The sequence below is a fragment of the Neopsephotus bourkii genome, unplaced genomic scaffold (genome assembly GCF_033783945.1).
Source record: "Neopsephotus bourkii isolate Nb327-2 ecotype Australia unplaced genomic scaffold, CSIRO-AGI_Nbou_v1 NB_947, whole genome shotgun sequence".
NCBI classification, from domain to species: Eukaryota; Metazoa; Chordata; class Aves; order Psittaciformes; family Psittacidae; genus Neopsephotus; species Neopsephotus bourkii.
Genome location: NW_026901441.1, coordinates 289,355 through 314,335, shown reverse-complemented (window position 1 = coordinate 314,335; position 24,981 = coordinate 289,355). Strand labels below are relative to the sequence as shown.

Here is a 24,981-nt window from a genome sequence, read left to right as displayed (position 1 = left end):
CAAAAGGCAGTTGAAATGGTTTTGTTTAAATAACAACATCAGAGCTACTTAACGCTCAGTGGGACTAGCAATCTTGGGTCTTAGAGTATTTCAGTTGGAAGGGACCTACAATGACCACCTAGTCTAACTGCCTGTCCATTTCAGGGCTGACTGGAAGTTTAAGCAAATTATTAAGGGCACTGCCCAAATGCTTCTTAAACACTGACAGGTAGTGCAGTCTTGAATTGAGCTGCAAAATATACTCCACTTCAGTCTCCTTTTAAGGATGGCCACATCAATGATTCTCTTTATATTGTCATATTATTGCAAAAACTCCCTGTGATTTTTCTAGAATATTGTATTTTCCCTAATTTGCTTACAAATTATTGGTTGTTGCAGGATTCTTGTTTAATTTCCTTTAACGAATATATGGAAAACTTTTTTTTTTTAGTCCTTGGGCAGAAACTGTTTAAGCTTACAGATACAGAAGGCACTTGTCGCTTCTGGTTCTCTATGAAGCCCAGATGGTCAGGGCTCCAACTCCTCATCTACTAAGTCTTATCAGCTAGTAAGGTGATTCAGAAATAGAAGATTAGTCATTTACTGCTAGAATGCTTCAGCAGAAGAAGTAGTCAGAGAAACATCAACAGAACCATATCTAATTATGGCTGAGCTAAACTTATTGTCTACAATGGAACTTAATTTAGGAAAAGACTAGAAAAATCGATATATTCATTTCCTATTCTGAAGCAGCCATATGGAAACTTCTGTATACTACAGAAATGATTTTAAGAAATTATTTTCATGACATTTCCTTCCAAGAACACTTTATGAAAGGCTATTACCACTCTTTACTCAGCTCTGCTCTATAGCAAATAGCTGTCCTGTAAAGGGAAGGGAAGGCAAACAGAATTTTGGCTTAAAAAGACACAATCTCTTTCTATTGCTAGGCCTTGGGCAACTCCCAGGCACCCTCTCTTGCAGTGTGTTGCAACCTTGTACAGGTGTTGCTGCAATAAGAGCAAAGTTACTATTATTCTAAAGTTAGTTTGCATTCACTTGAAAATGCACATCAGTACCTGAACCTTCTTTTTAATTACACTGCTGCCTGAGTTTTCACGTTTGCATCTGATCCAGGCCTGAATTCTGCCAATATATAAACTTATTACATAGGCTACTGAGAAACAAAATTAATTCAGAATCTTTAGAGCTTACACAGAATAAGGAAATACTGTTGTGTGGGTGAAGCAAAACTTTGAGTTGACTCTGGTACAGTCTGATTTGTTAAATAAATGCATTTATGAAAGATGGCTCATACTTCTTCATATAAAAGAGAGCAACATGAGGCTAACTTCTCCTTAAGTTCTTATCCCCACAAGATCCTCTTTTTATCTTCAGGATTATCTACTTCACTCCTAGTGAATACACTAATGCAGCCATGGTGGCTTCCTCCCAGTGGGCACAGTAATAGCAAAATGCGTTAATAGCAAATCATTCACATCAAATGATATCGTTTCCTTAGCTCCAAGTCAGACACATCTTCATTATAACAGCTCAGGCCAGTGCCCTTGTAATTACAGAGACAGCATGTTTACTGACAGGTATCAGAATAGGATTTGGCCACCCAACTAGTGTCTGAGTGAGAATCATTTTGACCTCTTTTGTTTGATTTGACTGCTTGAGATACAGGTACACAAGAGAAATGGGAGATCCTCTTAAGATGCTACTCATGGTAACAGCTTACAAAACACAACAGCAGTGTTTTAGTTATGATGGTTGAACTCCTAATGTAAAAGAGGAGGCTTGAAGTTTAAAAGCATGTCCCTCTTTCCCAGATGCTCCAAGTGATCTAACAGAAGACACTACCTTTCTATATGAACTTTGTCTCACTTATCTTTGTAATGCGTAGGCCTCCTTACCCACAGCTTTCTTTCCTGGCAAATGCTAAAAATATTGGACGACTTGTTAAACTCAAATGTTAATTTATCATGGAGTCAAACATTCCCGGAAATTAGAAGAGAGAAATTGGCAATTAAGGCAATAAGTGATTGAGAGGAGAAGCCAGAGAGAGATACATCACAGGAACAATTCCACGTCTGGGAAATGAACTGAGATGACACTTTCACATAGCAAATACAGTCATTACCAGTTACAGAGGAACATGCAACTGCAGAAGCAGTATGCATGGGTGCCTACACATTATGAAAAGCTATATAAAGCTTCACTAGTTTAGCATTAAAAAAGCCTACAGAAGTTAACTCATATTTTTGAGTGTCAAATACTTCAGATTTTTTAAGGTGCATGATTGACAGTTGGTATCTTTGGAACAAAGAAATAGTGAACTGAGAGACACAACATTACTTTGTGGCCCTCCTTCTGAAAAGCAAGAGGAAGGCACTTTTCCAGGCTGTAAAAGACCATGGCTCAGACCTCAGGACCCACATCACATGCTGTAGGTTATTCTGCAAAGAGTTATTCCATCTCTGTTACTAATACTGGTAGAACTTTGCACTGAAACAAAACAAAAAATAAATAAAATTTAAGCAGAATTGTGTCAGAAGGAGGCATTGAAGAGAATGCACTTAAAAATACCTGGCAACACTATGACATGCTACCAAAGCAGTGGTTCAACTCCTGCTCTGAAATGGGTGAAATCTGGTTTTGAACCTACTTCCCTCATTTCAGGTAGACATCCTAATATTAGAGGGTTCTTGATGGAACAGAGAGCACAACTTCTTACTCTGGCATACCTGTTAAGGAAACATAAAATAATCACAGGACTGTTTCAGGAAAACAGTAACCACAAACTACTTGCTCTAATTTTGTCTTGTATCACACAGGTGGACTGAGACAAGTAGCACTCAAAGCCCTTGCTACTTCTGACAATAGAGAATATGAGAAATGGTTTTCAACGGATGAAAGAGCTGTGCAAACAGAAACATGCAATGCAACAGAAATGGTACCATGAGTAGCAGAAAATATTTGATAGCCTTTTCCTACAAATTTTGCTTTTTGTAAAAAAAGATGTAGAAAAGTAAAACTTGAATGTTTTGATGGGTATTCTTGTTTCAGGGCCTCACTGAATCAAGAGCAGGAATACCATTCTATGTTTTGATATATTCTAAAATAACATTGGAAATAGTTCTGTACTACTGAGTTAATTAGCCTGTTGTCTAGAAACAATATAAGGAATTTAGCAATGTTTTTCAGTCCCACTTTCCAAGTTCCCTTAAAAGTTGCACAGTATTAAAAAATAGTATTAATGGTGTATTAGATGAGCTGGGGAAAAAAAAAAAAAACAATCTAGTATCCAGGTCAAAAATTTCTAGGCTGCTCAGTTGCTGCTATGTCTAAAATTGATTCAGTTTTGGCTTAATCTATTTCAGGCTCATTTCAGACATGTGACATGTGAATGTCTACATTCGCTTCTATTGCATTTACTCCCTAATATCCAGTTTTTAATTTTGATACTTAACAGAATTGTTTTCAAAGAAAAAGACTAAAAGTGTGGGAAGCTGAAGTTTCTAACTTCAGAACAGGCAAAACAGCAACCCGGTACATAAGGGTCATGGCTCCTGATCTCTAGAAAAGCAAAGTCATAAATTAATTTAATCTATATCCAGAAACTTTTATTAAAAATTTTTTTAACCTCCTCCCCCCCTTTTTAACCAAGGCTATTGAAAGAGTCTAAATTCATATAAGCACAAGTGAAATCATTCCTTTTAATAGACTGTCAGGTGGAAGAGAGTACTCACCTATAAAGCTAGGCAAGAAAGTTCTGAAGCAGGTAATTTTCCAGGAAAATATTAACCATCCCTTGATCCAGTCCCCAGTCTTGCTCACCATACTTTTGAGAATGGTGTTCTAACTTCAGGAGATTGCCATTTTCAACAACAGATGCACATGTAAATATTAATTACATTTATTGTGAAAACACTAAAGACACAATGTAGCTTTTACAGGCTCCCACTGAGCAACTACTAATTTAATCTGAACTTCACACAGTTTATTGTGGAAATGCTGCAGACACAAATGCAGATTTAAACACAGTTTCACCATCACAGAACATGACACTTCAAGGAAGGTCAAAAAAAGGCTCTTAAAGCTAAAAAGAGGCGGCAGATGCCATTTCCCAGAAATGACGGAAGGTAAGCTCCACTGGAGCAGCTTTCATACTGGGCTTTTCTTTGGATTGGTGGTAGATGAAAAACCCAGAGCCCAGTGATTTTTCTTTTTACCTAGTTGCTCCAATCCAGGAATCTTTGGCACAAGAATTTTCCTTTGCTTTGTGACCAGAAGATTACTCAGCCATTTGTTCTTAACAAAACCTCTGTTTTCTACTGTGTGGCATTTAATCGCATATTGTGTAAAGGATACTCTTGAGTGTCAAATTCTGTGTCAATAGGAAACTAACAGCATCAGGTTATTGCACTAGCTCTTTTTTACTCTACTTTTATCTGACTAACAAACATGGCTGTTGTTAGAGAACTGGTTTTCCTCATTATTCCCTAAACTGGCCTTAATTTATTGCATTTACACTGATAAGCTGACAAATATATCTACACACAAGAAGAAAGAATTTCATTGTGTTAATTTAGAAAGACAAAAAAACCCTGCCAAACTGAAAGTTATTTTAAGCATGCAGATATTCTGTTTCTAGTTCACTCTTGCACGGTGACTAGATTTAAACCAGAGTTGCACTGCTTCTTCTTTGCACAGATGAATAAAAATAAGGCCTATTTAAAACACCCACACCACAGAGCAGAGTAGTAACACATGGCTTATTCTGTCAGTCACAACAGTATATTCTACTTCCTCATTGCTCTGTATCAGTTATGAAGCTGTAGTCATGAAACAGGGAATGTTTATATATCAAAACCTTGTGCATTAATCAGAATAAAATTATGTGTGCGTTTTAGACATCAATTACAACCCTGACAAAAAAGGCATTATAAAAGACTGTAGAAAACTAGAGCTCTTTATACTTTTAAACAGCAAAAAACCCATCTAAAACCAGCAGAAAAACATCATGAAAATCAAAACAGGTTTTTTTTTGTGTATAATTCTTTGCATGCCATTCCTCCTTACAGTGCTACATAATCACTTTGCTTTTTCCTCTCATTTCAATACCAACAAACATCTGCCTACACATTAATTCAGAAAATATTATTTAAAAACTGGAAAGAATTGGAGCCTAGCACAGAGATTTAAAATGTTGTCTCTGATCATATATTTGATATCAAGTCCTAGCATGAAACTTTTAATATTTAATCCAAGTAGTTCCTTGTTAGGAAATAGCACACGTATGCTGTCAAATTATTTTCATTACAAAAGGTACAAAGATTAAACAGTTTCACTGAAAAGCTCTGAAGACTTCTAGGCATCAGGAGGGAAGGCACTTTTCTGGACATATAATTCTAGCACACTGGGTTTTAACAAAACTTTGGTATTTCAATGTCACTTCCAGTTTCTATGCAAGTGATACACTGACTGCCCAGTCCTGAATTTCTCCACTTGCAAATAATGCAAAGAAAATTGCTCCAAATAGATTAATAGAAGCAGCAATATAGAAAACAGTCTGCCATTCTCCCACAGTATTCTGTCAAAAGGGGAAAAGAAAAGAAAAAGCAGTCAATTTGCAGTTCCATGCTCAAGAAAAAGTAATCTCTAAACTGACACTATGTGCTTTGCCTATTTAAATGCAAATGTTATTCAGCATGATTTCATAGCGACATAAATGCATTGTAAACATAAAAGATCAAATCAGCAGCATAGTTAATTTCAGTGTAATAATACAGCTTACACAGACAATTCTGTAAGAATTGCATTAGACTATGTGGATCATTTTTTCATCTCAGATGCAGAATGTTCATATAAAAAAAAAATCACATTTGCACAAAGATTACACAAACCCAGAGAATGTTACTGTAAGGGGAAACACTACCTTGCTTTTAAGTCAGGTAATCCAAGAGCTGAAGTGCTCTGCACTATGCAGTAAGCTATTCCTAATGACTACCATGGGGATATTCCAGGGCAATAAGGTTTTTAGCCCAAACAAGGTAGCTATCTTTTCTCAGATTTCATGAGGAATCCTCTAAAATCTGGTATTCAAGAAAGGCCTTAAGACACAGGTAACAAATAAAGAGGAAATATCTATAGGTGTCTTAAGTTGTTGGGCTTTCTTGGTTTTGGGGAGGAGGAGGGAGGATGTGAGGTTGAGGGGTTAATTTGATGACTACTGTAACAAATCTGTAATTAACCTAACTACAATAACTAGAGTAATACCAGAACAGTCCATTAGTATAGCATAAAACCACAAACCAACCAACCAAAAAAACACCACAAAAACAAACAAACAAAAAAATCCCACTTGTTAATATGTCTGAAAGAAATAATTTGTTTGGCTATTCATGTATCAATGGCTTTTTCCATCTTATTTTTAAGGAAATCATTGGAGTGATCACCAACTCCAAAGATTCAACTGTATCAATAAACTTCTCCCATCTTTCTTCCTTAAAAGATTTTAGAATCATTAATATAGTTGATTAAAAAAAAAAAATCAAAACCCCCCACAAACAGCTCCTCACTCCCTTTTTCTGCTGCAAATCACCCTTCAACTAAACCATCTTGGAAGTCAAATATGACACTATTAAAATTAGGTGTCTTATGATACTAATAATAGAATGGTTTAGGTTGGAAGGGACCTTAAAGCTCATCTAGTTCCAACCCTCTGCCGTGACAGGAACACTTTCAACTAGACCAGGTTGCTCCAAGCCCCATCTAGCCTGGCCTTGAATACTGCCAGGGAAAGGGAAGCCACAGGTTGTCTGGGCAACCTGTGCCAGTGCCTCACCACCCTCATAGTAAAGAGAGTTTACACAGTTTAGAATGTCCTAATCCTGTAGCATGCATACAGACGGATGGATTATAAAAAACACACATTTGAATCTAGTTTCTCATCTGAAAAATGTTCAGCTTACAACTCAACACCTCATGTAAGAGACTGATTTTAGAAAACACAAGTAAGAACTTGTCTGGATTTGCTAAAATATTACCACAAGTGTCTCATGTAGTTGGCATTTTAACAGTTTTACCATGATAGAAGCATATTCATTTTATTCCTACACAATATAAGGGGCAAGTCAATACACTTTCAAAGTCCTACTACAGGTCTTCAATTTTACCTGTATTTTCCTTATCAGAATCAGAAGAATAGAGGCTGGGAATCAAGTTATTCATGACAATGGAACATGATTTATATGTATAACACAGATTTCACTTAGAAGAAATTAAAAGACTTCCAGACTTGAGACAACAGAATTCCCATTCAATGGAAATAAAACAACCAAAAGAATAGTAAGCAGACTTACATTATGAGTGAGGTTCTTGGCAATAACTGGCCCCACCATTCCTGGGATAGTAGCGAAAGTATTTGTAATCCCAAGGAGAATTCCAGCATACCTGCAAGAGAAATTGTTACAGCTGCTTTTAAACTTACCTGGTTTATCAGTCATGGAAACAATTTTGCTGAACCTGATCACACAGGCCTCAGCTTGACCGTGCAAATTAAAACACACATATCCCACTGAGAATAGCTTGCTTTTATTCCAGTAACAACTCTCAGACAACTTGGTACATACAGTTCTAGGGACACAGTTTAGCAGTGGACTTGGAAATGTTAGGTTAATGATTGGACTCGATGACCTTAAAGACCCTTTCCAACCTAAATGAATCTATGATTCTATACATCTCAATTTTCCAGTGACTAGTTATGAAATTTAATTACTCACAGCTTTGCTCAGGATCCTTAACCGAAACCCCCATCCCCTCTGCTAAGCCACAACCAAACTGGCTGGAATGAATCCACTGGAGAAGTTAGAAAAGAAACATTGCATGCCTTGAAGGCGTATGATGGAGTGCTGTTCTGCAACAATAACAGTCTGTTCAGCATCCACCAGGAAGGCAGTATCACCAGTGGGGATGGATATCCCCACTTACACTACAGAGAATATGTTCCAAAGACCTGAGTTCAGAGTGCTGCAACAGCCCTTCAGCTTTCTCTGGGTCAAGACCGAGGGTAAATGGGTCTGACTTAACCAGTTCTGCAGGTTGCCATTCTTGCAGCTCCATTCCAAAGCTTCCTGTTCCATAAACATGTTGCTCTATCACACACACACGTGCACGCATATGCACCAGCAGCCATAAGAATTTGTTGGGAAAAGCTGGTTACTTGCTTAATACCTGAGTCTCAGCACCTCATCTCTAGGTAATTAAAGATCTCTCTCATAGGGGTGTTGCAATACCAGAAGTTTGAAACTGTACCACAAGTGCAGACTTGTGAGAGAGACTGAAGAGAAATAAGAGCTAGACATTCTACAGCAAAGCTCAACCTTCCAACCACTAGAGCACAAATCCCTGCATTTCAGATTTTCAAGGCAGATTTGCTGGCTGAAGAATCATACAAAATACTAATAGTTGCAGTTTACCATAGCAGAAAGGAGTTATCTCCCAGTGATTGTTTTAGGCTGTTTAGCAGAGTGAAATTATATCCTTAGTGATATAATTTTACCTCGAAAGAGAGATGCATAGCTTTGACATTTACCAAAACATGAGAATTTAACCATACAGCATTGTTACAAAAGGTTGTTATATGCATATCCAGTCCAATAATCCAATAATATCAGAGAAGCATGTTTTTTCGTTTTTTGTTCTTTTTTTTTTTTTTTCCTCTCCTAAGAAAATTAGTTATCTAGTCCTACCCTGACTTTTTCCTGAAGGTCAATACTACATGTCAGTTTAAAGCGTGGCAATGTATTTCAGAATGAGCTTTAATGCCTTAGTTAAAATGATCTGTATTTTTTTGTATAAACATAGCATATAGTCTTCTTATCTTGGAAAGTTTTAAAATTAATACGCCTTTATGAAGCTGAATGTGAACGTGTAAATATTTCCCTTAGGAATAGAAGCACTTACAGCAAAACTCCATTAAAAACCTTTAGATAGAACCAAATGCATTTTGCTTTCAACATATTTAAGCACTACAACACTGACAAAACACGTTTTCAAAACTAAACAAAATTTAATAGCTTCTCTAGACACCAAAGATCTCTCTCAAGCAATTGCTGGCTAAATGCCTCTGGTTATGCCCGGTGCTTCTGACATAGGTTGCATTTTTGATAACGCTCGCTGTTTGATGCAGATAACTGCTATGCCACTCCCACAGTAGAGTGGAGACTCCCGTATGAAATGGGAAAGCAAAAAGTGACATGTCTGTAGAACAAGACCAATAGTAAGCTGTTGGTCAGGCTCTTATGGCACAGTGGGGATAACCAAACCTAAATTGACTTGTAGAGCAGTTAAGTAATAAAATCAAGAGTAAAAAAAAAAGTGTGAGATGTATGTGAAGTGTTCAGTGTATAACAGGAGCCATGGGAGTATTACGAGGGCTCATGGTAACAGCAGTACTTAAAATTGCAATCATGGCAACATACTGATGTAGAACTTAGGAGCTAGAATAGAATACATTCTCCCCACATGAGCAATCTTGTCTTCCTCCCAACCTCTCCCTCCCCCCATTCAATACACTGATGGTATCAGAATTACACGTTAGAAACCAAGCAGCACATAGCATGTATTGCTTGTCCTTCAGTATCAGCATTGTCATTCACTTTTTTTCTGTGAATATGATCATTATTTCTTTGGTATAATGCAAATTCTAGTAGCAACAAGGGACCCTTCACTATTCTAGTCAACATACTTACAACCAATTAAAACAGGCATTTAAGTGCATTTTGAAACTGCTTGGAATCAATTCTGGTTACTTTAATATCTCTCAGTAAATTAAAAACAATAAATATGAAGCTCTGGGTAAACTCTTACCAGAATGTCTGCCATGACTATTTCATCCAACAAAGTTCAAACAGTTACAAAAAGTTAAGGGCGGGGGGGGGGGGGGGGGGGGGGGTGGGGAAAGGGGAGGAGAAGGGAAGTCTTTTTCCTCTCTTAGATGTTTTTGTGTATCTGTTTTAAAGAACTTTTTTTTTCCTACTACCTTTGTTACAAGGGCAGGGCCCTTTTCTTCCTCTGTCTCCATCTGAACAGATTTACTTTGAACTAAAGACTGTACGTACTGAATAGAGAATTTCTGATTTCAATAAAACAGAATCGACCCTGACCACGTTCCCATCCAGGAAAGCTTTTCCGCACACGCAGCCATTCACCTCTAGAGGCAATGCCGGGCCAACGTTTCTGACCTATCAGCAAGACACCTGCCTCTCTTGCGCTCGTAATCAGTATGCTCCCTTCAGCCTATCTGAGAGGAAAGAAGGGCTAGAGGAACTTGTCTGGTTTAAATGCGAAGGGAACAAAAGCAGGACTTTGTCGAGGATAGGAAGAATAGAGTGGGATTTGGTCAGAGGGATCAGCAGCAGTGCATGTGGTGAATCTAATTATGCCTGCTGACGTGTATCAGCATCATGCCACATGATTCTTGTGCTTTTTTTTTCAACACCTAAAACATTATGCTGTCACATACAAATTTAATTGACACTTGAAATAAACACATTAGTAATGCAGAGTGAAGTCTCTCTCAAATTAGAAAACATACACAATGTCCTAGTTCTGGAAACCTCAGCCATCAGCTGCATACATAAGTACTTTGTGCATGTGCCTCACTCACAGAGGCAGTTACTTGATTTCCTTTTTCCTGTGACAGCTCTGTTGCACTCAGTGGAAAGGATGAATTGTACTCACTTAATGAGCACCATTTAATATTTTGTTTCACTTCACTTGCTCAATGCACGGACCTGAGCCTTGCTTTCTGCATACTATTCAGCTGTTGCAAATAGAATTTTAATCATCCCCAACACTTCCAGTACAGCTCTTCACAATATTACTTTATTTTCACAACACTCTTGAGAGATGGGAATGACAATGTGAAGCCCAGCCTACAGATATGAAATTAAAACTTAGGCTGAGAATGTATGTGCCTACCGGATGCTCGATTTGAGATCCTCAGGATCTCATTTCAAGAGTATTTAATACAGTGTTCATATATTCAAAGCACAGCTCCACTGACTTCTGTTTGTATTCTGAGTAATACTGTTTTTGCAAACTAGAAGTTTGAGGAGGCATACAAAACCAAGAAATAAATCAGCTAGGCCTCAATCAGTTTCACTGAATCCAACATTAGTTTCTCAGATGAGATGTTTAAGCTTGGACTTAATGAATGAATGCCAGTCTTGCTCTCAGTATAGTGCTCAGTAATTTCTAGAGTGGGATCCATCCTGTGCACTGTGTGAAGAAAAGAGTCCTGTGCAGAGGAATATTAAAACAATGACAAAAATACTAGCTTGTGAGGCACAGAGAAAAAGAGGCAAATCAAAACTACACAGATACCCAAGTTCTGCCATTAAGTAACTTACAGTAGTAATGTCTTTTGACATTAATGCTTATGTTTTCTATTTTTAAACAGAGATATAAAAATAAATAACTCAAATTCTTAGCCAACATTTGAAATTTCTAGGAAGCTAAATGTTGTAGTTCTGCAAAACTAAGCTTGAAACAGAAGTTGTATAATGGCTCACAATACCTGAAGATGCACCACTTCAACCACATTTTCTAAATTTGTAATTCTACTTGATTTAAAACAAAGTCCATCACAGAAGCTTTCATATTCAGGTCATAGTACAAGATTTTTATACCTGGCCATTGACACCTTTCCTCTTGCTTGCTACCTAATCTCACCTGCCAAGAGTAATTGGGCTCCTACTATATCATATCCATTTGTTAAGTCAAAACTTGTCCATCACTGTGGACATGACCACCATCCTTCCAATTGGCAAAGCCTGGATTCCATCTTCAGTTTGGACCTGAGGTCTCACTTATTAGTGGTCCAGATATTAAGAATTTATTTTGTAACATTTCTACAACATGACATTTCCCCCTCTTCACTTAAACTTACACTTACATTTTACATTCATTTACACTTTTCATTTTACACCTTACTACAGAATACACATGAGCAGAACCAAAGGACTTCTAAGTCATTTGCTACCTCAAATAGGCCAATGAATTGACTTTTATTAGTGCAAAGAATGCTTATGTGGACTTTCAAAAGAACACAGATACATCCATGCTCTTCAGGAAACTGAGTGAGCTGTCAGATTCTGCATTTGTAACACACTGGAGAAATTATAGGCTGAAATCTAACTTTCCATTCTTACAAGTTAGTCACTTAAGAGCAATGTTACCTACTGATAGCGGGTCACCTACTCCTAACAAGGTTTTAATACCAGTGTTTAGAATGTTTTTCCAATACAAGTGATTAACTGTACCACAGTGCTTAAATATGGTAACTTTCATACTAAAGCTTGATGTCTTTGATGGAGAAATATAAGAGTGAAAAATTTATTTATATCATGCTGTTCCAATGACTCTGTCCTATAAAGATCACTAATAGGGCAAAAATCTAATAAATATAAGTACAGAAATGATATAATTTATTACTGCAGATTCAAAACTTTAATTATTCTGAACTGTTGTTCGTGTCATACCCTCTGCCAAACTTGCACATTTTGCAAATAAGAGTGCTTAATACTGTAAATCTGAGTCAGTGTCAACGTTTCCATTCCAGGTCTGTACAGCACATGGTCCACAGCTAAGTCTCCAGGCACCCCAGCAATAAAACAGCCAAACAACCATGGTCATAAATGTATCATGTGCACTAAAAATAGCTTCACCAATACTTACGAAGGTGCTATGTCCAGATGGTTTATGCTGTAGCCAGATGTACAAAATCCTCCTAGTGTTGTTGATATGGTCACGAATGCAACAGCCAGTGCATAGTTGCAACCTATGAATCCAGCTGCTACTAAAAATACTGCAGGTCCAATCATTCCTTTAAGACAGAAATGTTAGAATCAATAGACTTCTGACGCGAGACACGTTAAGAGACTCCAAGCTATGTATACATTTTCTGTATAACTTCCACCACCACCTAGTGTACAGAATTCAGCACTGCACTAGACGCATTACAGCCTGGAAGGAAGAGGAGGGTTTCAAGCCTGTTGCTGCCTCAGGAAACTGTAGCCAGACCAGAAAAATCCCACTCTAGCCACAAAAAAAATGAAACCTCAACCAGATTAAAAAAAAAAAAAAAAAACAAAAAAAAAAAACACAAAGATACTTAAAGTGATTTCACAAAATTTATTTACTGTTATAAAAATTATAGAAGCCACACTGACACTAGTAGGTGAACAGTGCACTCCAAAGAAATTATCCCCAATTTAACTCTCCACGTTTCAGGAATAAACCCTGACTTCTGCAGACCATAATAAAGTGGAGCTGTAAGAGTTCATACAAATGCATACACACACACACACACACATATATATGTGTGTGTGTATATATATATATGTATATGTATTTATCCTGCAGGCACATTCTAGAATGAGTTTTATTTCACATTTACAAGATCTGCACATCTGGTAATATCTATACTGGAGCCTGCTGTACAATTTAGGAAACCCAATCTAGCTTTAGAGATGCTACATCAGGTACTGGAAGAACAGATTATCAGCCATCATGAGCTAGTGCATGCTGCTTCCTGTCTGCAGTGAGCTTTGATACTCATTTCCTATACCACAGTCCATTTATATGACTCTACCATGATCTCTGCAAACAGCTCCAAGGACATGCTTTTGTTGATGAAGCCAACTTAAGTACTGCTTTTCCTAACACAACAGCTTGTCTCCCCTCAGTTGTGCATACTTGGGTGTAAGGCCCTGCAGTAAACTGGGTCATCACAATGGTGCAGAATTAAAATAAAAAAAAAAATTAAAAGAAAAAAAATATCTTGAGAACTTATTATAAGAGCAGCTTTAAAGAAAGCAGCTGAATTAGCAAAATTGAGAAGGCAGCAAGGATGGGCATACATAAAGCAGGCTGCACCTTGCATGGATCCTGTGCCTAATCCCTTTTTTTTTTTTTTCTGCCTTCTTTCTCCTGCTCCCTCTTTTAATCAGCAATCAACTTCTTTATCCTAAATACAGCACTTTCTCTGTATTCATTAATAACTTGATGCTGTTGATTTCTTAGTGATTTCAGATAATCTCTCCTACCAATTAGTCAAGACCATTTTGGGTTCTATTTGGTCTTCCTGCCCTGGTAGCAACTGTAAATTTGCAAGTGTATTCCTATTCAGTGACTTAAGTCTTAAATAAACAGAACACTGAACACCACAGGGCTGGGAATAGGCTTATGCAGAACACTGTCTTGTCTCAGTTTGAGAAGGCAACTTATAATGGATCATTCTGTCAAGCAGTTATCACCGCTTTTTTTTTTTTTGTAACGAAAAAAGATTTACTCTTGGCAAACTAATGTACAAACAAAGCTGCTCCTCTTAAGCTATGCACAATCCTGACTAACCTCGTAGCAGAATGTCACACTACTTTCCCAAACCCTTTATTTTTTCCAGATTGATACTATAATATGTTCAAAATAGAGGTGATACTTGCACCTACCTATTAGGGTAAAACATTTGCGAACACAAACAGTGGACAAGTTCTGATTTTGCCGTAAGTAATCAGCAATTTGCCCAGACAGAATTATACATAACCAGCAGCCAAAATAAGGTAGGGCAGACAAAAACCCATTCTGTTAAGGAGAAAAACAAATAAGAGATAGTTAAAACACTGAAATACTTCCAAAAACACCACTTGTCCAATGGTTTCCTTAGTTTTCTTTTTCCTTTTTAACTGGAAATGTTCTCCTTTATGAGTGAGCAAAGTAGTCATAGATAATATTTCAGAAACCATAAAACAAACTATAAAATCTGAAGCAATCATACAAACCATACAACAGAGAAAAATATTTTTATAGTTATTGTTTTAAATTAGAGTAGTTAAAAATAGATAATATGCATCTTCAAAAGCTACCATTAAGTTAAATGTCAAATAAGTCCTTAAAAACCAGTGGAAATTAGAAGGCAAGCAATATTTTCAATGCATCTCTTTAACTGTGGGGGTTTATTTTACTATTTTATAGCTATGTATTTATATTTCAAGGTTCTTAAACAGGTTCCTCTATCCTAAACAGCATGGAAGATCTCTAGTCTCTGAAGGGGGCCTATAGGGATGCTGGGGATGAACTCTTCATTAGGGACTGTAGTGATAGGACAAGGGGTAATGGGTTAAAACTTAAACAGGGGAAGTTTAGATTGGATATAAGGAGGAAATTCTTTCCTGTTAGGGTGGTGAGGCACTGGAATGGGTTGCCCAGGGAGGTTGTGAATGCTCCATCCCTGGCAGTGTTCAAGGCCAGGTTGGACGAAGCCTTGGGTGGCATGGTTTAGTGTGAGGTGTCCCTGCCCGTGGGAGGGGGGTTGGAACTTGATGATCTTAAGGTCCTTTCCAACCCTAACTATTCTATGATTCTATTACTTGATTTCTTCAATTCAGAAGAAAGAGATCATTTTATTTATCTTACCTCCTGTGCATCAAACCGCAGGATCTCCTTCATGTACGTAGGCAAGAGTGTAAGGAGAGTGTAAAAAGTCCAATTATAAGAGAAGTGTGCCACAACGATAGCCCAGAGTGGAAGGGACTCCAGTATACGTCTCCAGGGAACAGATTTTTGTGTAGAAAGCTATCAAGCAGAAGGCAGAGAAAAAGGGAAGAGAAAGAGTGATCAGGACAATGATATGAAGATTTGCTAAATACAGTGTTTCGATCCTACCCAAATCTATGTTGACAATTCATTCTGAAGGACATAAAGTGACTTGCATCTGTTGACTGAGACTCATCAGCAGTGATTTATTGTGTTCAGGTCTCATCAAACTTATGATACTGCTCTGTTTTGCATCTACTAATAGTAAGTTTGCATCTATTTTTCAATCTTACTACTGTAAAGTAAGACAATTACTTTACATTTTGTAATTAGAGTTTCAAAAAGTATGTCTTCCCTTACTGAGATTTGCTGCCTTCAGCTTTTACTATAAATGATTGATTATTTAAAGTCACACCTCATGTATTCATTTAGCTGAATCTTTCCTACTCAATCCTAGATACCAAGTTTATTCTCTCAGACAGCCTCACAGGTTGTATATACATACCCCCAGTTACAGGAATAAACTCCTGTGCACACTTTAGGAACTGGCTCATAAGCATTTAAAAAATGTTTTCTCCATTAGTGAAATGGAGAAATATCTGTCACAATAAGACAGTGATCACTTTCTTATTCTAGAAGACACATGAAGGGGAAAAAGTTGTAAAATGTTGTGTTGTAAGGTTTAAAGACAGTATACAAGCCTGGATCTAAAGAGAACTGGTAGACTTGAACTTTTTATTTAAAAAGCATTTCAACAGTGTCTGTGACAAATGGCATTACGGTATGTGCTTTGTTTGATTACCGATTGTTTCTCACTTACACAACTGCACTATAATTTTTGTTTTGACAAATTCTGCCTCTACCTAAGATTAAGGATGTTTTTCTAGACATCAACAGAGCATGACACTAATGACAGTATTAGTGGTTTGTGTTTTTACTTTGATAAGTATGACTATACCAAAATGCTGTACCTGATCTTTTAGAGAAGAGAGTATATATTCTCTTTCAGCATGTGAAATGCTCCGGTGAGTTTCTGGTGTATCGCTAACCAACCACATCCAGAAGAACCACCATAGTACACCAAGTGCACCTATTGTTGGGAAAAGGTGGGCGAAGAGATAGAAATAAAAACATAAGCAATTATATTGGGTGATTAACACACTCAGATGATTTATTTAGACGTCTTTTTTCCAAATACCCTAATTTTAATGAATAGTATTTTCCTATCTACTTACAGAGAGTAGCTCCCCAAAGTGGCTTAACACTGCACATTTAGAGGCAATAATAAAGAGAAGGAAAGCCGTTTTTTTGTGTGTGTGTTTGGGTGTTTTCCTTTCCACTTGGAAGTGCCTCATACAGCAAGAAAGTTGGATACACATCCATATTGTATTTTTATCAGTCACACTGAGCAGCTACAAAGGATATGTCTAACTCAGAGGAAATAAAAAAATCATAAGTTTAAACACAAAAAATACCTTGTGCGCATAAACAGAACATTGCTACATACAGCTTAACGGATGTACCGATACTCCTCTTTATTAAGGCAACCCCAGAACTGTCACTTGAAAAAGATAACTTTCAACAGTCGCCCAAATCAACTGTACTTTTACATAACTATAACATCATAACTTATTCCATTTTGTCCAACCCTTTGTTCTGAACCTTTTCTATTTATACAAAATTTGAGGTGGTTTTGCTGAGAAAAGTGTAATCCTCATCTTTTATTCCGATCCTGCCATCCCCATGCAGAATACGAAATGGCTCAGACATATAAATAGAGCTATAAAAAGCATCAGTTACTTCTATGACATAGTGTTAGAAAGTATTTTCTGTGCTTGAGCTTCTTCTAGAACATAACTCACAGTAAATATGCTATGCCTTGCATTTTGGGCATTCCTTCCTTCTCTGCTAGAAAGATTTTCCGCACAATTTCCATTTAAACCTGAAGTAACTTTTCACATGTTCTTTCATTCACAGTGTAAGTTTGTTCCTGGGATTAAAGTTATTAACTCAATTTCACACTTCAAATAGGAAATTTCAGCCTCTTATTTCCAAGTGGTGGGAGAGCTAAGAGCATCTGACTTATGCCAGCTTTTGTTGAAGTCAGAGACAGCTTTGCTCATTGAAAGCAAGGCTTACAAAGCCACACACAGAAATCTACTTAGCTTTAAATATCTCTAATTTCCCAGGAGGAATAAAATAGCAACCATGCATGCAAAAACATTTTTAAAACTTGAAGTAAGTTTTGTAATATAACATGCCTTTCAAAAAGAATATGGATTGTACTTTAATAATAATAACCCTCCCCACCACTTACCAAATATGTAAAACACATAAATCCAGTTCATATAGTAGCAAATTAAACCAGATAGTGGCAGAGAGACAACAGTTCCCATCTGTGCACCTATGAGTAGAAAGCAAAACAAAGTGGAAAAACAATAATTAGGTCTCCTATAGGCCCTTTAAGCTAAGTGGCATTTCAGTTATTTCCTTTTTCTGTAATTAATCATGCAGAAAAGAAATTCTTACCACCACTAGAGGGCTGTCATTTCACCTTAAAGAAACACAGGCACAAGAAGATGCTTTGGCAGCTCCAACTAAGAGACACGAGGCCCTTTATTTATAGTATCTTGTATTAATTAGCTACACAGTAACTCTTTGCACCACTTAATATCAAAGTTAGACTGAAGTTTATACTTCGTTGCAGATCAATACCTTTTCTCAGGGTTATAAAAACCATGAATGAATGAACATAATGAATGCTAAGCAAGATTTAATTCAATGTTACGCTTTCCAGATTAAATGCCAATTAAAATTTATAATATAAATCCCTTTGATTTAAGTCAATCCTCCCTGTTACTGCAGTAGAAATGTATAATCCCATTATCAGCGTGGGAATTTCTCACCTGCATATGAAATACTAAGAAGCTTGCTGCGTTCCAGCGGAGGAGCCCAAGACGACCACATCGAATGCATAGCTGGGAAGGTAACACCCTAGAAAACAACATTTAGTACTGTAGAAATGCAACAATCTTAGAGCTACTTCGACTTTGCATATTTCATTAAAAAGCAGTACAGTATGTTAGTTACTTGTTTAGTACAAAACCATTTTTAAAAAGCACACAAGGCAAAAGAGTAAGAAGGCAAAATTAATTTCTCCTGATTTTGATTCTATATGTACTGAAAAAGCTGCAAGAATACAAATAATACTGTTCTCAGCTCCAGGTTTCTAACAGATGAGGAGGGATAGGTCTTGTTTTGTCAAATGTCTTTACAAAAAATATCCTTTTTCTTATTCAAACAGCTTAAGCTAGAATACAGGGCAAATGTGTTAGTTATTAAGAAAAGACAAAACTAAGCTATTTAAAATGAAACTATTCTTATACTACTGACACCCACAGCATCTAATGCCCACAGTTTATTAATATATCATTCAGGTACATTTTCAACTTCCAGAAAGCATTACCTCTCCCAGTCCTTCCAAGGCTCTAACTGCTATGAGGTAGCCAACTCCCAGATTTGCAGCTAAGGGAGTAAGCAAGGTGAATACAGAGGTGCCAAAGATGCCAAACCCCAGCAACAGCTTTCCTCCAATTTTGCTCGCAAGATATCCTCCTGGAATCTGAGTAATGATATAGCCATAGAAAAAAGAACCAAGGATCCATCCCTGAGTATCAGCATCCCAAGAGTATTTTTCTCCCTAAAAAGAGGGGAGAAGATGTGGGGAAAGCAAGCAGTAAGTTTAAAACAGCAGTTTTTCCATACATATTTACATAACTTTGATCTATCATTTAGTTCTTTATACCTAAATTACAAATCTTTCATAGCCTCTTCCCTAGGGTCTCCTTACTCTACACACATCTATACTGCAATGAAAGTTGTGCTGAAAGCTAATTCAGGTAGTTTACAGTCTGTCCAGACATATCTAGCCCAACTATGAAAATTATCACAACATGAAACATAAGTGTTTGAGCAGTTACTCCATTCTGAGTTCTAAGCAACTTGGGTTAGATGACACAGGCACAGACTACGTACTCTGCTTTAGAGTGAATCCCACTTCCGTATCACAGTGTGGACATTCTGTCACACTCTAGAAAATGGCTTTTCCTGCAGAAAAGTTATGGACAGAAAAGCAAACATGGAAATGCAGATGCTTAAACTTCATATTAAGGAAAAGAACAGCCAAGGACAGGACTCACAAGGGTAAGTGGACGAACGGGAAAAGCACAACAGAGGGAAGATGAGTTTGGCAGACAAAGAAATAAAAGCAGAGAGAGACTGAAGCTATAAAGAAAGTCAGCAAGAAGACATGAACTGTTGCCCAATATTTGGTTTTGAAGTTTGGGATCTTTTCCAAAAAGTCCTATTTTGTGGGCATTTAAGTGAGCAGCATACATTTCACAGAAGTGATGAGACAGAACCTTCTTCCCGTAAAGTCTGCAGTCATAATTTGCTCATGATAAATAATAAATTACTTCTAAACAAGCAAACAAAACGAAGGCAGGGAGCAAGTGCTCAGTAATAAGCTTCAATTACAAGATGAGATCTATACAAGTTCAAATTTATAAAGTTGGTGTGTGGTTTGGGTTTTTTTGTTTGTTTCGTTTTAAAGCGTTTTTTTATATCCAACAGTTCCATTTAATTAAAAAAAAAAAAAAAAGGTGATTTTTAAGGATTACTGGAAGGGAAGTCAGAGATAAAGGATATAAAGACAAGAGTTATGATCTGAGAAATAGATCAAAGAAGTGAACAGAAAAATATAACATGTTAATTTGTAATGAAATTTCATGTCATTGAGACTGTACAAAAACCAGGCAAATATGGACAGCAATGAGAACTGTGACGCAGATGTAACAGTTGATGACTGGCATATAAAACAGTGAGTCATAGAAGATCTACAAGGTCAGATTAGCCAATTTGTAAGGAATACCACGCAAAAGATGTATGTAAAAAACCCCTGACTTCTAAATTAGCTAGTCAGTTTAAGGTTATTATTTTTTAGAATAGCTTTAAAAGAACATCTGAAAAGGCCATCCAGTAAAAAGCAGCCTGTTCTCTTGCTACCCAAGTATAAATCATCAGTCATAGATAGACTTTATTAAAACAACTTTACATGCCACATTACAGAACAGTATGTTTGAGACCTCACCGTTGTGTTGCGAGGAACATTTATGGTGGAAGAGTGCTCTGGACACACATTGGAAGTCGTATTCTTTGCTAAGCTTGTGTTAGGTTCTACCATATCCACCAGAGCAACGCTCAGGTTCACACGTAATGCGTACAGGAGGAAGAACCCCAAAAAGGCCAGTAGTGCTAGATTGTAGCGAGCTGAGCAGCATGCAGGAACTGAAATGAGAGCAAATGAAAACATTTTAACAGAACCTAACAAAATAAGAGCAACAAATAAGCAATTTTCACTAATAATCTCAGAAATTTAGGGGTGACAAAAAATATAGGCAAAAAAATAAGCTAGCTGTTCTATTCTTAAGGGGTGTATTCAATAGAAGTAGAGGGTGAGGAAAAAGAAACCAAAAGCCTGCTTTTCTACTGATGTTTGAAGCAAATGTAATTCTGGTTTAGAGAACTGGCAGCTACCTGCACAAGTGGAGCTGCAGTGGAAGTGTGGTGTGTGGTCTGCAGAAACAGATTTAGAAACATGGTTTCAAAAGTCCTCTCCAAACAACACCTTTTTTTTTTTTTTTTTTTTAATTAGAACTTCACACTAAAAGAACACCAAGATCAGTGGGAAGCCTGTCACATATGTGAAAACAAATCAAGAAAAACAAGGGCTCTCAGTGTTAAAGAACAGTCACCGATATTCTAGGCAGACTTCTAGGACAAATTTTCCTTCTTTAAGTTTGCTTATAAAGGCATATGCATTTGCGAACAGCTGCCAAACAAAGAAAACTAGCAGAAAGGGAAATGGCAAATACTGTGGTGGCACTGTGAAACAGCAAGTTTCTCAGTTGCCCAGTATGTCACCCTGCCACAGTCACCATACAATAATGAAGGCGACAAAGAAAAACGAGTCTTAGATTCATCATCAAAACTGCATTGTGGCACTAAGTTGATTCTGTCAGCTGTTTAAACGGATACATCAGACTTTGAACTGCAACACAGTTATTGATTCCCTTCTACAGTAGTACACAATGGCATTGGTAGAGACTGTTTATCGGATTTGAACTGTAACTTGGCCAGCACTTCACCAGTGGCAATGAATTTTGTGTCTATACAAAATACAGTTTAAGGTCTGCAGATATTCTTTGTGAACTGGGAATGCCTGAACATACAGAGCGGAAATGTCAGTGTTGAGAAACTGCTTGAAGAATTTGCTGAATTTACAAATAGTTAGGGGTGGAGTTTCCACTCTTGTGAGGAAATTACAGTGCTAGTGGAAATTTTTATAACCTGGACATCTGAAAATCCAGGAAGGTTTGGGATCAGCACCTTCAGGTATTACATCATTCTACAGTGATTTCATCTTTCTCTGACTATTCAGAAGTCATATGACAAATAAAACAAAGATACCTATGAACAACAGGATTGACTGGAACTTCATCTGCTACTGCAGTATATTTATTGGCTGGATCCTCTGATCTGCAGTAAGAAGCTAAATACATGCCCCATAGATAAGCTATCTACTGTCCCCTTCCCAGTAACTTCCTTGAAACAAGGAATAAGCCTATGTGATACTGTATTTTTCAGAGGGAGCACCAATAGAGCCTATCTGCAAGACTGTATTTGTCAAGAAAGCAGTAGAACTTACCCATTTTTGAAGTCTTTAACCCTGATCAACCTTATGTGAAACTCATTATGGCTGCACAAGTTGTTGAAATGACACAAAGATGCTGTATTTGCTATGTTCATTTAGTAAATGAGTAATAAGTGACACTCCTTACAGAGACGCAAAATGCCTTCTAGACCTGCAGTAATTGCAAGTGTTGCCTCAGCAGCATGAGAGAAAGGTGTACTCGATTTTTAAGTGACATGAAGGAAAGCAGCCAAGATTTTATTTCTTATTTTAAAAGCAATAAGCACCAAGAGCAGGAAGCGCTTACTGAACAAAAACCAGTCAAGCAGCTTCATTGTTCTTCATTGTTCTTTAAAAAGCAATTTGCCTTAAGTATAAAAAGTATATAGCCATATAATTTATAACAATGAATATAATTACAAGTAAAGTTATTTAACTTTTCCGCTGCCTGTATTTGCAGGGTTAAACAATAATAACAGAAGGCTGAATATCACACTGATGATGTAACCCTTCCTTGGAAATGCAGATTAACTGGAACATCCATTACTATTCACTGGAAGCCTCTTGCTGCTATTCACCTTGTCTAGAGAGAAGCTCCACAGGATAGAAGTGCAAGAACTTAAGATCATTCATGTCAGATTTTTTTCAACCATAAATAGTTTATCATATAAATCTAAAAGCATGTAGATCTGCAAGTCTGAAACAAATGATTGCTAAATTATTGCTTCCCTGTCTTTCCACCAAGTGCATTTGCAATACTTGAGAATATCAGATCAAGTTAATGGAAGATTCAAGAAGATTCCAGATGCATTTCAGTCACCCACCTCTTCAGGAAGTTGCTATAATAAAAAAGACAGACATTCACCCCCTCACCCCCCAATGCTAAGGCAGCTACCCATGATGTTCAAGGTCTTACCTTGATTGGTAGCCGTGGGTCCTACATCTATAGTCAATTCTGATTTGAGGGGCATGTTTTATAATACTGCAGCTATAGCTGAAGAAGATTTTTCAGCTGCAGTTAAGGAAATGCCGGTCTGTGCTGCAAGTTGCATGGCAGTTAAAGGAAGTTGCTCTTCTGCTGTATTTTTACTTGTGGGTGAGGTGAACCACCTCAACTGGAGCATGATGTGTTGTGCAAACTTAAGAATGTACTGCTTTAATAACTGACTTGAACTAAAATTTATCTTTCTGGTACTTTAAAATCATTCATGGTTAGACTTAATGTTCTTAAAGATCTTTTGCAGCCTAAAGATTCTATGATTTTGACAGCAGCCCCTCTTGCTGCAGTTATGTTTTCCAATTAGGTTAGAGTATTTTTGCATGTCATACCAAAAAAAAAAAACAAAACAACAAACCACCAAACAACCCAACAAACCAACCCTTAAAATCTCACTCTCACAGTTTGTACATTCCAGGAAATAAAACAGCACCAGCAACCACTTCCATAACAAGCAATCGGGTTTCTTTTAAACAGATAACCACTTGCAGATTGGTTATCAGTTTAAATTCTGCCTTAAAGTGAAATTCTGCTATAACCTTGGAGGACTCCAGCGGTCATTAACGATTAAACCAGCGTTTAAGCTGGAGCTACCCACTTGTCTCCACAGAAAAGACACCGAGCCAAGGGCAGGTATTCACACCCGAACTAGGGAAAGGGGCTGCTGACCCCCGTCAGGACGCAAGGCCGTGTTTGACCTAACGCTGACACCGCCGCGTCCCGGAGATCAGACACATCTAACGGCACGGGGCGAAAGGTGAAGCCCCGAGGCCACGGTCGCTGCCGCCGCGGGACACAGGGCAGCCGTTGTTGGTCTAACAGGGGAAGGCGGGCGCCAGGCACCAACCTCTGCGGCAGGCGAGGAACAGGCCCTATCGGGAAACTCTCGGCCCGGGCTCCATGGCAACGCGACGCCGAGACACACGAGGCGCGGCAGCGCCGGGGAGGCGCGGCGGCCCGGCCCTGCCCTGCGCTGCCCTGCCCGTCCTCCACGGCGCTGCCGTGCCCCTCAGCCCCGGGCCGGCAGGTCCGCAGAGAGGCGGGGGCTCGGCTGGGCACGGCCCGCCGGAGCAGCTGCCCAAGGTGCCACCTACCGCTCCTCTCACCTGTGTCGAACTGGGACTCCTTCAGCAGCGGGGTGCGGTCCTCTCCCTCCTCGGTCTCCATTTCGCTGCCACCCGGACCGCCCATCGCGCCCAGGGCCAGGCTGCCGGCTGCCACCGCTGACAGGACGGGAGCGCAACTCACCGAGCCGCAGCCCGCTCTATCCCGGGCAGCTACAGCTGCAGCCTCCGGCGGTCATATGACGAGTGCTGCCGGGCGGAAACGGCTTCAGCCGCAGTACAGCACTGCTCCGGCGGCCACCTTTGGTGAGGGCAAGGGCTGCGCCCATCTGCAGAGCGAACGGCCCCGCCCTCCCTCTGTCACTCCTGCGGGGCGGGACTGATGGAGACAGTGGCAGACGCACAACCGCGGGTGCTGCTGTGCGGCCTCTCTCGGCTGCTCTGGGAAAAGCACCTCATTTAGGACAAATCTCATCCGGCGAATCATGCCTTCCCTTCCCCGGCCGCCTACCGCTTCTGTGGCAGCCGCGGGAGGAGGCGGCTGTGGCTGTGTGAGCTTGGCTCTGGTACAAACGCTTCAGGCT

General features: G+C 38.5%; 1 protein-coding gene across 3 annotated transcripts; it reads right to left on the bottom strand.

The window, feature by feature from the left end:
- Window positions 1-3,885: 3,885 nt before the first annotated feature.
- On the bottom strand, window positions 3,886-24,600 carry SLC17A5 (solute carrier family 17 member 5). Of its 3 annotated transcripts, none has more exons than XM_061358516.1 (11): window positions 24,440-24,600; window positions 20,735-20,931; window positions 19,052-19,285; window positions 18,492-18,579; window positions 17,903-17,989; window positions 16,557-16,675; window positions 15,466-15,624; window positions 14,502-14,634; window positions 12,730-12,877; window positions 7,350-7,440; window positions 3,886-5,578 (listed from the first exon to the last, which is right to left on the bottom strand). In XM_061358516.1, exons 1-11 carry the CDS (start codon window positions 24,522-24,524, stop codon window positions 5,450-5,452), a joined length of 1,470 nt encoding a protein of 489 aa, XP_061214500.1. In that variant the 5' UTR covers window positions 24,525-24,600; the 3' UTR covers window positions 3,886-5,449. The 3 variants fall into 3 exon arrangements, 2 of the variants coding, with proteins under 2 accessions (XP_061214500.1, XP_061214501.1); XM_061358517.1 differs by lacking the exon at window positions 24,440-24,600 and adding an exon at window positions 23,730-23,786; XR_009726290.1 differs by lacking the exon at window positions 3,886-5,578 and adding an exon at window positions 10,785-10,925.
- Window positions 24,601-24,981: the final 381 nt, after the last annotated feature.